Source organism: Molossus molossus, unplaced genomic scaffold, assembly GCF_014108415.1.
Source record: "Molossus molossus isolate mMolMol1 unplaced genomic scaffold, mMolMol1.p scaffold_m16_p_19, whole genome shotgun sequence".
Classification (NCBI taxonomy): Eukaryota; Metazoa; Chordata; class Mammalia; order Chiroptera; family Molossidae; genus Molossus; species Molossus molossus.
The window spans coordinates 9,506,813-9,520,320 of NW_023425354.1; the positions used below are offsets into that span (position 1 = coordinate 9,506,813).

Here is a 13,508-nt window from a genome sequence, read left to right on the forward strand (position 1 = left end):
AAGCTTAGAATTCTTGTTTGCACCCTTGACCTATTACTGATAAAAAATTTTAACAGTGTTTATGACCTTCTACTCTTCCCCCATCGACAAGAACTTTAGAAAATTTTATTACCTTTGTGTTTGCCATGTTTAAATGTAAAAGACATGTTATAATAGTTCACTGTTGACTATTTTAAAAGATAGAATCAATAACCAATTAGAGAAATGTTTATACATGATATCATGATTTTAAGTTTAAAAATTTTCTCCTTTTCTACAGAACATCTCTCAGTTTTATGATTATTAACATCTGTGGATCAGGAGCCATGTCAAATATTTGAGGTTTCCCAATTCATGGACTTTGGTTTCCTGTTTTGCCATTTACTTTGGCGGGTCAAGAAAAGTTTGCAACTCTTTACAGGGAAAGATAAATTATTCAATAGCGGTTAAATAAATTTCAGTTTTTTTGCCAGGTTGTCATGCATAAAAATTGACCTGAATCATTTGATTCTTATACATTTTTCAGTTCTTAGCAATCCACTTTTATTTTGTTCAGTCGCCTTATGAAATTCTGCATCCAAAATGAACAAAGTGGGGAAAAAAAGGAGTATATTTATTATTTTTTATTTGTCCAACTTAGGTGTTTCTCCAAGGCAGGCTATGGATTGCTCAGCTTTATTAGGTAAAAAAAAAAAAAAAAAAAAAGCCCAGCTCCAGCACATTCTGTGTATTTCATGTAAAATAGTCAAATGTATCATTCATTGGCAGTTGTGTTTAGGCATTAGGAGTGAAAAAATAGCTAGAGATTCCTCAGACAAATGTAACCACTTTGCTTAGTTATTGTTTTTTCTCACTTATTGTTCTTTCCTCGCATCTTTATTCATCATATCTGAAGGGCTAGCTGCATTGTCCTTGTTTACCACTGTCCCCTTATCCTGGAGTTGAAAGGCCAAGTGCACAGCGCAGGGTTTGTTTTATTCTCAACCAACCACAGAACGGTCATTTCCCTGCAGAATAACTGGCTCAAGGAGGCAAAGACAGAAAACAAAACAAGTTCATCGTGTGCAGCTTGGTCTGACTACACCCCTTTTCAGAATTCAGCCTGGGTTAAGAACTGTTGGGAGTAGGCACCCATTTAAGGAATAAATGAAGAAGTGGCAATTGAGAAACTTTAATCATTGCCTTAGACAAAAAGAGAACAGTGCTTTGAGAGTGTTTCCAGAGTACTACTTCTGATTTTTCTGACAGTAAGTAAAGCTTCGTTTTGTTGTGTTATACCAAATAGGTGGGTGGACACTGCTAAAATCAATCTATTTCTCAGATGGTTTTTTTTTTTTTTACACTGAAGACCTAATGACAACATCCTCCTGTTTTTCCCTACCAAATTTATTGTATAGATACAAGAGTAGAATATAGGAAAATTCGCATCTATGCTAATGGAGGGAGAATTATATGAATATTTTGTTATGCAAATCTAAAAGAATTTAATTTTGAGGTTTCAAAAATGGAAAAAAAAATCTCTGTTGGTTTACTTGCAAACACGTGGGCAATAAAAATTACTTTCCCGTGTGATGTTTTTCTTTTTTTAAACTTTGTAGTTATTCAGGGACTTCTGAATTCAGAAAATACTGATACATTGTTTTATTCTTCCTGTGTATCAAAATCAAGTTTCAAGTTGTTTGAATATGGATTATTATCCTATAGCCTAACTCTTTTAGTAAAAGTTTTTCAAGTCAATCTGGAAGGTAAATACCACAAGAAAATATTTCATTGGGGTTACATAACTAATTATTCAGGTGAATTCAAGTAATCAGAAGTTTGATGTTAATTTGATGTAAATTCTGGGATTTCTATTTAAATGCAAAGAATAACAAATTATTAATCAGCTAGATACAATTCAGATACGCTAGTTAAATTGAATTTCTACTATGAAAGGTAAAAAATGTGAAGTATCCGACAGGATCTGAAATCTAATATCCTTTCTATTGTAATACTATGTTGTTGTAAAATTATGATGATAGTCACATCATCTCCCCATTATTACACACCAAACAGCTTACAGTGAGTGTATGTGATGTAAACTTTTACTGTCATGCGTTATTGAAATATTTTTAAATCCTTTTTTTTTTTTTTTTTAGTTCTTAAAGGTAGGAAATATGTTGCACCCAAATATGATCAAGGTTCTTATTATGCATTTTCTTCTAGTTTATGCTCCACCGTGTTTACTCTCTCCTTGTTCGTTTAAAGAACAGGCTAAATGTACAGGAAACAGAAAAATGTGTATCAACAAACTCGAGCACTTCTGTGCAAAAATTTCCTTAAGAAATGGAGGATGAAAAGAGAGAGCTTATTGGTATGTTTGAACATTTTCCTCTTTCCACAATTAGCATTATTGTATTTCATTGCCTAACGATTCTCTTTACATTTTAAAGAACAGACTGGATTTATTGATTTTCAGGTTGTCTCTAGTACTTGTTGAATTGAGAGACTCACAGCAGTCCTGAAAAATAATGTAAAATTGCAAAGACTGAATGTATTGACTCATTTTTTAAAAATGAGGTTAAGTGAACATTTAATTACATCATAAATTGTAACGACTATTAAAGCTGCTTTAATTTGCATGTACTACATGTAGAGTAAAGAAAGAATAATAGCAGTGCCTAGCAAAAATCAAAGAATTTTAATTTTAAGGATTTATTTTCAAGGCCACAAATGATCTACACAGAAATTATTTCCAAGAATTATGACCAAGTAACACCACTGATTGTCAGTTTGAATCAGGTAGTGGGCTACCTACAGCCCACTGATTCCTGATTTACAGGTAATAGGCCCAAATCGCAATGGCTTCAGAGAAGAGTTTTAATTTTCACTCTTGTTACAGCCTAAATAAAGTTGGCAGTAACAGTGAAATGGGTTGGGTAGCTGAAGGAATCTTCTGCACATAGTCTTCAGGATCCCAGACTTCTTCACCTAGGAATTCAGCTCTCTCCTTGGGCCTTGGAGACCTTCCCTGGCTCTATGCATCCAGTCAGAAGATCAGTAGAGAGACCTGGACAGAGAAAATACAGAAGGTTGTGTTCCATGAGCCAGGCCTGGAAGTGCACTCTATCATTTCTGACCATATTCCGTTGGCCAGAACTCAATCACTTGGTCCCACTTAAGTTCCAGAGGCTGGGAATATAGTGTAGCACTGTGCCAAGCAGGAAGACATTACTGATGTTGGTGAAACACAAGACAGTCTCTACCACTCAGTTCCTACTCATTTTCTTTGATTTCCCACACTAGGATATGACAACTGACAAGAACATTGCTATTTTTACCATGAACTTAACTGGGATAATCTGTGTCTCATGGAGTTTAGAATCAGATGCCCACATATACAGAGGTGGTCATCCTGTTAGTTTATAGGATGGCTTCTACATTGGTTCCTGATTGAATGAAAAAGTGTAGTCCTACCATGGAGAATGATATTTGTGGCAATTATCTCACTATGTGTCTTTCATTGGGTTCCTTTTGTTCTGAAGGAGAGCAAAGAGAAGCCAAGACTATGGCAAGATTGGAATTTGTCTTTAGTTCTTTGGTATCAGTTGAGCTGTTTAAGGGATTATGATCTAAATTTTTTTTTCCCCCCTCTGTGTTTAGGAATGGGGGTTTCCAATACTTCTAGGACTGTATATGGGCTTTATTTCATATTCAAAAGAAAATAGCCAGTTTTCTGAAATGCCTCCTCAGGACCTGGGAAGGGTAGATAAATACAATAACTCTTTTATGGATGTTGTGTATACACCGATCTCTAATATAACCAACCAGATAATGAATAAAACGGCACTTGCTCCCTTTATGAAAGGTAAGTGAGCTAATGACAAAAGAATTACTGACACTGCTTTATATTTTTGGTTAGAGTGAGTATGTTTAATTTGAAGTTACAATGACCCATTATGCTAATTATTTAGGTATTAAAATAGCATACAAATTTGGTTAGTTTTTTCTTTCTCTAACAATAATTAATTAGCCTATTAAACCCTTTTTCAGCTTGATTAGGGGTCCAATTTAGGGAGGCCTACATTTCTATTGGAATTTACCTAAAACAATAGATTTCTAATTACAGATTTGCATAACAGTATCTAGGAAGAACATGCCATTTGCAGATGGGGGTGTTTTTAACGTGGGAATACAATGATTAAGATTTATAACGCAAGGAAAAAAAAACACCTAAATAAAAGAATTTAGGTCATGGTTATTAAACAGTAATTTCAAAACTATGATGAGGGTGGATAAACTAAAGATAATCCGTGCTTGGTGCAATTTGTAAGCACCTTTTAAAGGCCTTAATTGTAAATGTGGTCACTATGTAACTGAGATAGTCAAAATGTGTGTTTCACTCATGGGTGAGCTGGGTGCAGTCTGGCTACCTGCTTTTTAACCCTCAGTTTTTAACTGCTGACATTGCTGGCTGCTAGATACAGAGTCACTCTGTGCTCTTGGTTCCTGCATAAGGCAAAAGATCATAGGAGATGTCTTTACTTCAGTAACTGATTTCTTATGCGTACCAATGATCCCTTTTTATGCATATTTATCCTGGCGTAATCTCTCATGTACCTAAAACTTGCCCTGAGACTTGTCATTATTAAAGGAAAATACTTAATTCGCATGTATGTCCCCTGATTCTAGAACCTAAAACATTAAAATAAAAATTCCTCCCTTGCCTTTTGGGATACATTTCATTTAAACGGGGAAACATTTTATCTTAAGTCTAATGAAAAAAATGTATGATGAGACAGTTGGATGTCTTCTGTTTTGGTGCAAGTCTAACCATCTTCTATGTCTATTTTTACTTTGTAATCCACAGGGAAAAAAGTCATTGGGGCGCCAGATCAAAAATCTGTGGACGAGCTACTTCTAAGCCATTTCCTAAACGCAGTGGGAATTGTCTTTAGTGACCCTTTATCTTATAAGTTAAAATTTTTTCAGGGACATGGCATTCCATTTGTGAAGGAACAACATCTCTCAGGTGATTTCCTATATAAAATAGCATTATAGCACTTTTTTATGTTTTTAACATAAGGAACAGGTTGGGGCGGTCAACCGAGATGCTTTCAATGGCATATGAGAACATTCAAAGGCACCTTTTTATTGCTAAACTTCTTCCAAGGTCAATCGTATTTTCCCACTAGAGGATGATGCACAGACGACCATAGAGCCATCCAACAAAAGTATATGTATAGTGAGCTCACAGGTGGATGCAGCGAAGGATGCAGAGGGTGATCAAGAGTGATAGGTCCCAGTTAGCAGTACAGACATCGACTGAGCAGATCTATTCATGATAAGTGCAAGGGAAAGTCCTTGAAGGGACTTAGACCAGGGGCTCCTAATATTCTGGGGAAGTCAGAAGGAAGAGCACACGTGAGGTGCTAGGGGCATGGTGTTTCAGATGGAAAAAGGGCAGGTGGGAAGGCCCTGCGGTGAAACGGGACATCTGCTACATGTATATGGAAGAAGAACCGTATAAGTGAATAGGGAACACAAGAAGCAATGTGATGGGAGAATGAGGCTGAAATTATTCAAGGGCCAGGTCCAGAGGTGTCCTTTAATCCTAGGGCAATGGAGAGCCATTCAGGTACTTTAATCATGGCAGAGGTGTGATTAGATTTCCAAGCCTCAGGTAGCAGTCTGGATACAGCCTGGAGAATGGATTGCAGAGGAGTCAGGGAGAATGAAACCAAACATACCAGTGAGCTGCTGGTGGCTTAGACCAGAGTGGAGGCAGCTGAGAGGGAGGTAAAGAGATCGAAGAGCACTTAGGAAGCAGAATTGAAGGGACTAGTAGACCTGTTTTTTTCCAGTCCTTCACGGAGGGTCTGCTGTGTGTTCCACATTTTTCTTGGCCTCGAAGATTGAAGTGAACAGAACACAGAGCCTGCTAGCATGAATCATTCTGGCCAGGTGGTGATAAAGCGACAAAGTAAAATAAAGCAGGGACAGAAGATAGAGACCGAAAGGGCTATTTTAGATATTTTCATGTATGGTGGCCAGGAAAGACCTCTATAATGAGTTTACCTGTGAAAAGAGATGGAGGCAAGGCGTGAGCCATGAACTCCTCTGGAGGGGAAGCATTTGAGCACCAGCGTTCTGGCACAGGAGGGCGTTTGGCATTTCCAGGCGCAGTCAGGAGTCCAGTGTGGTTGGAGCTTTTTTCTTGTTCTCCTTCTAAGCCTCCCTATGCATGCTATGATCTCCATGAATAAACTTGCCTCACTGAGAACTTTCATTTGCTTCTTTTTTCTCTGTGTGGTTAAAGGTTCTTACTGGTGGAGCCCCTCTAGATTGTTTTCTCTTGGATTCCCATTTCTTATTCTCCAAATGCCTTCATCCCATTATGTTGATTTCTGCTCTTCTTTGTACTTTACAGCTCATTGCTGGGGTAAAGGAAATGACTCAACATGTTCACTGGCCAAATACTGGTATACAGGATTTGTGACTTTACAAACTGCAATTAATGCTGCTATTATAGAAGTAAGAAACGTTCTAATAAATAATGTAAACTAATGCCAGAAGCATCAAGATTTTGATGACAGGTGATATATACGCAGGTTTTCACATGGTTATATGATGACGCAGGTATACAAATGGTGAAATGGGGTTTAGGCAAAGGAACACGTTGCTTTTTTTCCCTTAACTTTAAAATTTCCAGTAGTTAGGGAATGAGTGGAAATTCAAAAACAATGTCCAGGGAGGTCTGTGTGCCCTTCACTTAGTTTCTCCTAATGGTAATATCTTACATTACCATTGGACAATCTCTCTCTCTTTATATATATATAAATCATCACTGGAGGGTTTTCAGATAGAGTGGGAGGGAGAGAGAAATAGGGGAAAAAATTGACATGGGAGAGACACATTGACTGGTTGCCTCCCACACAATCACAGTGGGGGAGCGAACCACAACCAAGGTACACGCTCTTGACCAGAATCGAACCTGGGACTCTCTGGCCTGTGGGCCGACCTGGTAATCGCTGAGCCAAACCAGCCAGGGCACCATCGGACAATGTTAAAACCAGGAAATTGACATTGGTACAATCCCCATAGCTTATTGATCTCACCAGTTTGCCGATTTCAAATAATGATTTTGTTGTTTTAAACATTTTCTTAGACCATGACAGATCACTCGGTGATGGAAGAGTTGATGTCAGTTACTGCTGTAAATATGAAGACATTACCGTTTATTGCTAAAGATACCCTCCAAAATGAGATGTTTATTTTCTACTGCTTGCTTTACTTCTCCTCATTTATATATTTTGCATCATTCAATGTCACAAAAGAGAGAAAAAAGAGTAAGGATCTGATGAAAGTGATGGGTCTACAAGATTCAGCTTTCTGGTAAGTGACCGATTCAATGGTACAAATGAGTTTAAAAGAAATGAAGAAACAGCAAAAAAGTATTAAGTGTTTCAGAACATCATGATTTAAACTGATTACACTGGCTACTTTGTTTTCTGTCTGACTTTTTGATTTAGTCTTTGTTCAATTTTGCCATGCAAACTAGTTATCATAACTTACTGAGTGCTTTCCCTGTGCCAGAGCATATTAAGCTAACGGTGGCCCTGGCCGGTTTGGCTCAGCAGTTAGAGCGTCAGCCCGCGGACCAGAGAGGCCCGGGTTTGGTTCCCACTAAGGGCATGTACCTCAGTTGCAGTTTGTCCCCGGCCCTGGTGGGGTCGTGTGAGTGGCAACCACTCAATGTGTCTCCTTCACATTGATGTTTCTCTCTCTCTGTTCCTCCCTCTCTCCCTCCCACTCTATCTGAAGATAAACGCAAAAAGAAAGAAAGCTAACTCTGTTCTAGAACTACTGTTAACATCAAGGAGAGTTAAGTTCCCCAGCGTTAAATGGATGACCAGTGCCAGGGCTTCGATGGCAACCCAGGGGCCCTTATTTCAACTCTCTGGCTAGCAGTTACCATTTGATTTTTTGAGAGCTTCTTGTGTTGAAGAAAGTACAATCCTGTAATGTGTAGTGTGTTTAGAGGTTGGGTCACCAGGGATATATTTTTTTGAGCAATTAAATATCTCATGTTGGAGTTAAAAGAGAGAACTTATGTAATGCTCCCAGTGTATCCAGCACATAGACTGGTGTATAGGAAGGACTTAACAAGAGAATTTTCTGTATACATTGATACATTCATATCGTGCCCGATTCCACAAATAGTTTAAAGTGATTATGTAATTTGAAATACATATGTGTGAATGTATCTATGTGTGTGTGTTTGTACTAAAATAGAAATAGCCTTTGCCAGGTGGCTTAGCTGGTTGGACCATCGTCTCACACACGGAAAGGCTGTGCATTCGATTCCCAGTTGGGGCACCTACCTAGGATGGTGAGGTGACTACCGGGATGTGTGTGCGAGGCAGCAGACTGATACTTCCCTCACATCGATGTCTTTCTCCATCTCTTTCTCTCTCTCAAGTCAATATAAGTACCCTCAGTGAGGATTAAAAATAATTAATAGTAATAATAAAATAGAAACAAATAATTGAGGAGTAGAAGCAAAGACCTAGCAAAATAATAACTAGGGAAGATTGATAGAGGAAACTGCAAATCCTACAAGCTTTAACTGCGGAGGCCAAAGCAGAGAATTTTGCAGTGCAATCAGTCACGAAGTCCTCACTGTCAAGGAAAAGGGGTAAAATCAATTAATTTTACCGCCAAAGAAACTTCAATGTTGAAACCTGGGAGATGTTTCTCGGCATAATCCTCATATCCTGAAAATCCTATTTAGGAATGTGGAACTCTCTGGAGTAGAACTATGTATCGAACAATCTTTTTACAAGCTACATGTTCTCTGAAATACAAGTGTGGCCTAGGAAATTTTAAATTCTCTCTGAATTATGTTTCCTTAACAGAGTTTTGATTCTGATATATATATGACATGTGAAACAGAAAAAGGGGAAGTGGTGTCTTTCAATAATAAATAAGGATGTTTATGTAGTGGAATTTTGGAAAGTACAAAAGAGTGTGGTGTCCATGAAGAGGGAAGAGAGATGGGATCTGTGTAAAAAAGACCCTATTTCACCCTGGCTGGTTTGGCTCAGCGGTCAGAGCGTTGGCCTATGGACCAGAGAGTCCTGGGTTCGGTTCCCGCTAAGGGCATGTACCTCGGTTGCGGTTTGTCCCCGGCCCTGGTTGGCAACAAGTGGGTGGCAACCAGTTGATGTATCTCTCTCACATCAACGTTTCTCTCTCTCTTTTCCACCCTTGCTCCCTCTCACTCTATCTGAGGATAAATGCAAAAATGTCCTCGGGTGAGGATAAAAAAAAAAAGAAAAAAAGAGACCCCCTTTCAGCTTAGGGCATGTCTTGGGGGGCAGCATCTCTGCGGTCAACTGAAATAGGTAGGACCAAGTCAACTCTACATTAAAATCAGAAAGACATTGGATATTTAGAGGTGGATTCATTTTCAGGATAAATGCTTCTTAGAATGCATGTAACCAAAAACAGTAAAATGAATATATACATAAAATATAAATTCTAAAATAAAGAAGGAAAAAGATTCTGAAACTTTTTACTAAGTACAGGGTACTTAGCTATTGCAAATAAACTTCATGACAACATTTTTTTTTTTTTTTTTTTGCTCACGTAATGAATGCTAAATATAATCAGTGTTTATTTAAGTGTGATGTCTAAATTGTTTTGTTTTTATAATGAAGGTTTTCTTGAGTGCAGTAACATCTTTCCCATCCCTACCCCCAACTCTGCAATCAGTTCCTTTTTCTAGATACTGTTTGAGCTTCCCGTACTTGGAATTCCCTTACCCTGTGGTTTTTCAAGTCCTACCTATTGTAGTTCCCTATGTTCTCGGGAAGTGGATTCTGCAGAACATGTTATGTTTTTTCAAAAATGCTGATATTTCTAACACAGGCTGAGTCATTATAAAGACATGAAATTTTAAAAAAAGTCTCATAGCAGTATTTTTTTTTCTGACATATCTCATTGCCAAGGGAAACAAAAGAAAAAATAAACAGATGGGACTATATCAAACTAAAAAGTTTTTGCACAGCTAAGGAAACCGTCAAAAAAATGAAAAGACAGCCTACTGAATGGGAGAACACATTTGTCAATGATACATCTGATAAAGGGTTAATATTCAAAACTTATAAAGAACTTAGGCAACTCAACACCAAAAACAAACAATCTAATTTAAAAATTGGCAAAGGACCTGAATAGACATTTCTCCAAAAAGGACATACAGCCCTGGCTGGTTTGGCTCAGCAGTTAGAACATCGGCCTGCGGTCCAGAGAGACCCGGGTTCAGTTCCCGCTAAAGGCACGTACCTCGGTTGCAGTTTGTCCCCGGTCCTGGTTGGGTTGTGCGGGTGGCAACCACTCGATGTGTCCCTTTCACGTCGATCTCTCTCTCTCTCTCTCTCTCTCTCTCTCTCTCTCTCTCTCTCTCTCTCTCTCTCTCTCTACCACCCTATCTGAACAAAAAAAATGGAAAAATGCCTGCGGGTGGGGATTAAAACAAAAGGGCATACCGATGGCCAATAGACGTACGAAAAGATGCTCAATGTCACTAATCATCAGAGAGATGCAAATTAAAACCACAATGAGATATTACCTCACGCCTGTCAAAATGGCTATCATCAATAAATCAACAAACAACAAGTCCTGGTGAGGATGTGAAGGAAAGGGAACCCTCGTACATTGTTGGTAGAAATGCAGACTGGTGTAGCCACTGTGGAAAGCAGTATGGAATTACCTTTAAAATTAAAAATGGAACTGCCTTATGACCAGCGATTCCACTTTGAGGAATATATCTGAAGAAATCTGAAACACTGATTTGAAAGAATATACGCATTCCTATGTTCATTGCAGCGTTATTTACATTAGCCAAGATTTGGAAGCAGCCCAAGAGTAGATGAGTGGATAAAAAAGCTGTGGTACATTTACACAATGGAATACTACTCAGCTGTAAAAAAGAAGGAAATCTTACCTTTTGTGAGAGCATGGATGGACCTGGAGCATTATGCTAAGTGAAATAAACCAGTCAGAGAAAGACAAGTGCCATGTGATTTCACTCATATGTGGAATCTAATGAATCAGATAAACTAACAAAAAAGAAATAGAGCCCTGGCCGGTTTGGCTCAGCAGTTAGAGCGTTGGCCTGTGGTCTGGAGAGACCCAGGTTCGGTTCTGCTAAGGGCATGTACCTCGGTTGCAGTTTGTCCCCGGCCCTGGTTGGGTCATGAGGGTGGCAACCACTCGATGTGTCCCTTTCATGTTGGTGTTTCTCTCTCTCTCTCTCCCTCCCACTCTATCTGAACAAAATATCAAAAAATGTCCTCGGGTGAGGATTAAAAAAGAAATAGAAACAGACTCATGGATACAGAGAATAGACTGACAGCTGTCAGAGGGGAGGGAGGTTGCGGAACTGAGTGAGAAAGGCGAAGGGATTAAGCCAAGTAAAGGGGGGATAAATGGTGATGGAAGGAGACTTGACTTTGGGTAGTGAACACACAATACAATATACAAATGATGTATTATAGAATTGCACACCTGAATAATTGCACACCTATAAATTTCATTAACCGGTGTCACCCCAATAAATTTAACTAAATAAATAAACCTTGAAATTCTCAAAAAAAAAAAAAAATCAAATAAGCAGTAAACATGTCTATTGGGACATATTGATACAAGTTTCCAGTTTTAATACTTTTGCCATTGTTTTCAGCTGTTGAATTCTTACTTAGGCAATTTCATGTAGAGGAAAGAGCTCTGGACCGAGCAAAGGCCAGAAGCTTCATCTTTGCATTGCTAAACTGTTTCACTGATTACCTTGAATAGGCCCTTAACTAAGAATAGAGACTGCATTCACTCATCTGCAAAATGAGAAGGTTGACCAAAACACCCTCTAGGCTTGTTAGATCTAAGGTTGAATACTAGTTCTTAATAACTGCCTCATAAAATGTGACCATTAAGCATATCAAAAGCAAAACAGTGTGACCTCTTAAGGCATACCCTAATTTATATCAGTTTAAATAAAGAAACTATGACTAGGAATGGCAAAAATGGAATGGGCTTAGTGGAGTAAAGGAATTTCAGTTTTCTACTATCAGGTAGAGTGGAGGTGCTGCTGGCTGAGTTCTCAAGAACAGTCGAATTATCATCTGCCCCCAATGCTGCCATGATTACGCAGCTGGTTGGCAACTGCCAAGTTTCCTTCCAGTTCTATAGCTAGAACACCTTGGTGATCTATAATAAAGCTGAAGATGCAAAATACTTATCCCCTTTAATTCAGCAATTTTACTCAAGAGAAATGTTTGTGCATTTCCCCCCAAAAGCACAGGTATAAGAATGCTCTTAGAAACATTGCACTAGGGGGAAAAAAGAAAAAGAAACAACCAAAATATTTGTGGGCAAGAGAACTTTGGGATATATTCATACAATGAAATGTTACATAGCAGTGTATACTATTGCATGTGTTGATTGATAAAAGGCAAGTTGTAGAAGAATTTCTACAAGATGATCCTGTTTATGCAGTGTTCATACTTTTTATAAGTATGTGAATACAGAGCTAACAGCCAGTAGGCACAGCAATGCCAATGAAATATTAGTAATATTTTAGTTATTCATCTAGATGACAAGCGCAGGGACAATCATTACATCATTCTTTAGAAATTTCGTGTTTTCAGTATTTTGTAATACAATTAAAATAATTGCAATAACTTTTTGTCTTTAGGTTTTCCTGGAGTTTAATCTATGCTGGCTTCATCTTCATTATTTCCATATTTATTGGAATTATCATAACGACTACCCAGATTATAGTCATGACAGGCTTCATGGTCATATTTACACTCTTTTTCTTATATGGCTTATCCTTGGTAAGTTCACACAATGACAACCCCCTTCTCTGGCTTTAGGTCTTAGCTATATGTAGCAAAAATAGCCTTAGCAGGCTCCTACAGTTGTTTCTTTAATGTCCACTTTGTGTGTGTGTTTGAGAAAATCTCTATGAGTGTGAGAAAATGATGTAACCTAAATAAAGTTGGACCTCACTTTTTAAAAATATTTTTTTATTGATTTAAATTTTTTTCCCTTTATTGATTTTAGAGAGAGGGGGGAAGTGAGAAGGAGAGAGAGATAGAAACATTGATGAGAGAGAACATCAATTGGCCGCCTCCGGCATACCCCCCACTGGGGATCGGGCCCACAACCTGGGCATGTGTCCTGACCAGGAATCGAACCTGCAACCTCTTGGTTCATGGGTTGACGCTCAACCACTGAGTCACACCAGCCAGACTGTTTTTATTGATTTTTTAAAGAGAGAGGAAGGGAGAGAGAGAGATAGAAACATTGATGTGAAAGAGAAACATTGATCCGCTGCCTCCTGCACGCCCCCTATTGGGGAGCGAGCCCAAAACCCGGGCCTGTGCCCTGACTGGAAATGGAACCAGGACCTCTCAGTCCATGGGACAGCAGTCAGTCCTTTGAGCCCCACACCGGCCGGACTGGACCTCACTTTAAATAAAGATCTG

General features: G+C 38.6%; 1 protein-coding gene across 1 annotated transcript in view; it reads left to right on the plus strand.

The window, feature by feature from the left end:
* The first annotated feature begins 1,053 nt into the window (after positions 1-1,053).
* Positions 1,054-13,508, plus strand: part of ABCA6 (ATP binding cassette subfamily A member 6) — a 54,926-nt gene continuing 42,471 nt past the window's right edge. The window contains exons 1-7 of the mRNA XM_036269267.1: positions 1,054-1,226; positions 2,185-2,332; positions 3,622-3,826; positions 4,829-4,990; positions 6,389-6,492; positions 7,127-7,353; positions 12,713-12,854. Coding sequence (XP_036125160.1) covers positions 2,237-2,332; positions 3,622-3,826; positions 4,829-4,990; positions 6,389-6,492; positions 7,127-7,353; positions 12,713-12,854 — 936 coding nt within the window. The 5' untranslated portion in view covers positions 1,054-1,226; positions 2,185-2,236. The remainder of the gene's footprint in view (positions 1,227-2,184; positions 2,333-3,621; positions 3,827-4,828; positions 4,991-6,388; positions 6,493-7,126; positions 7,354-12,712; positions 12,855-13,508) is intronic.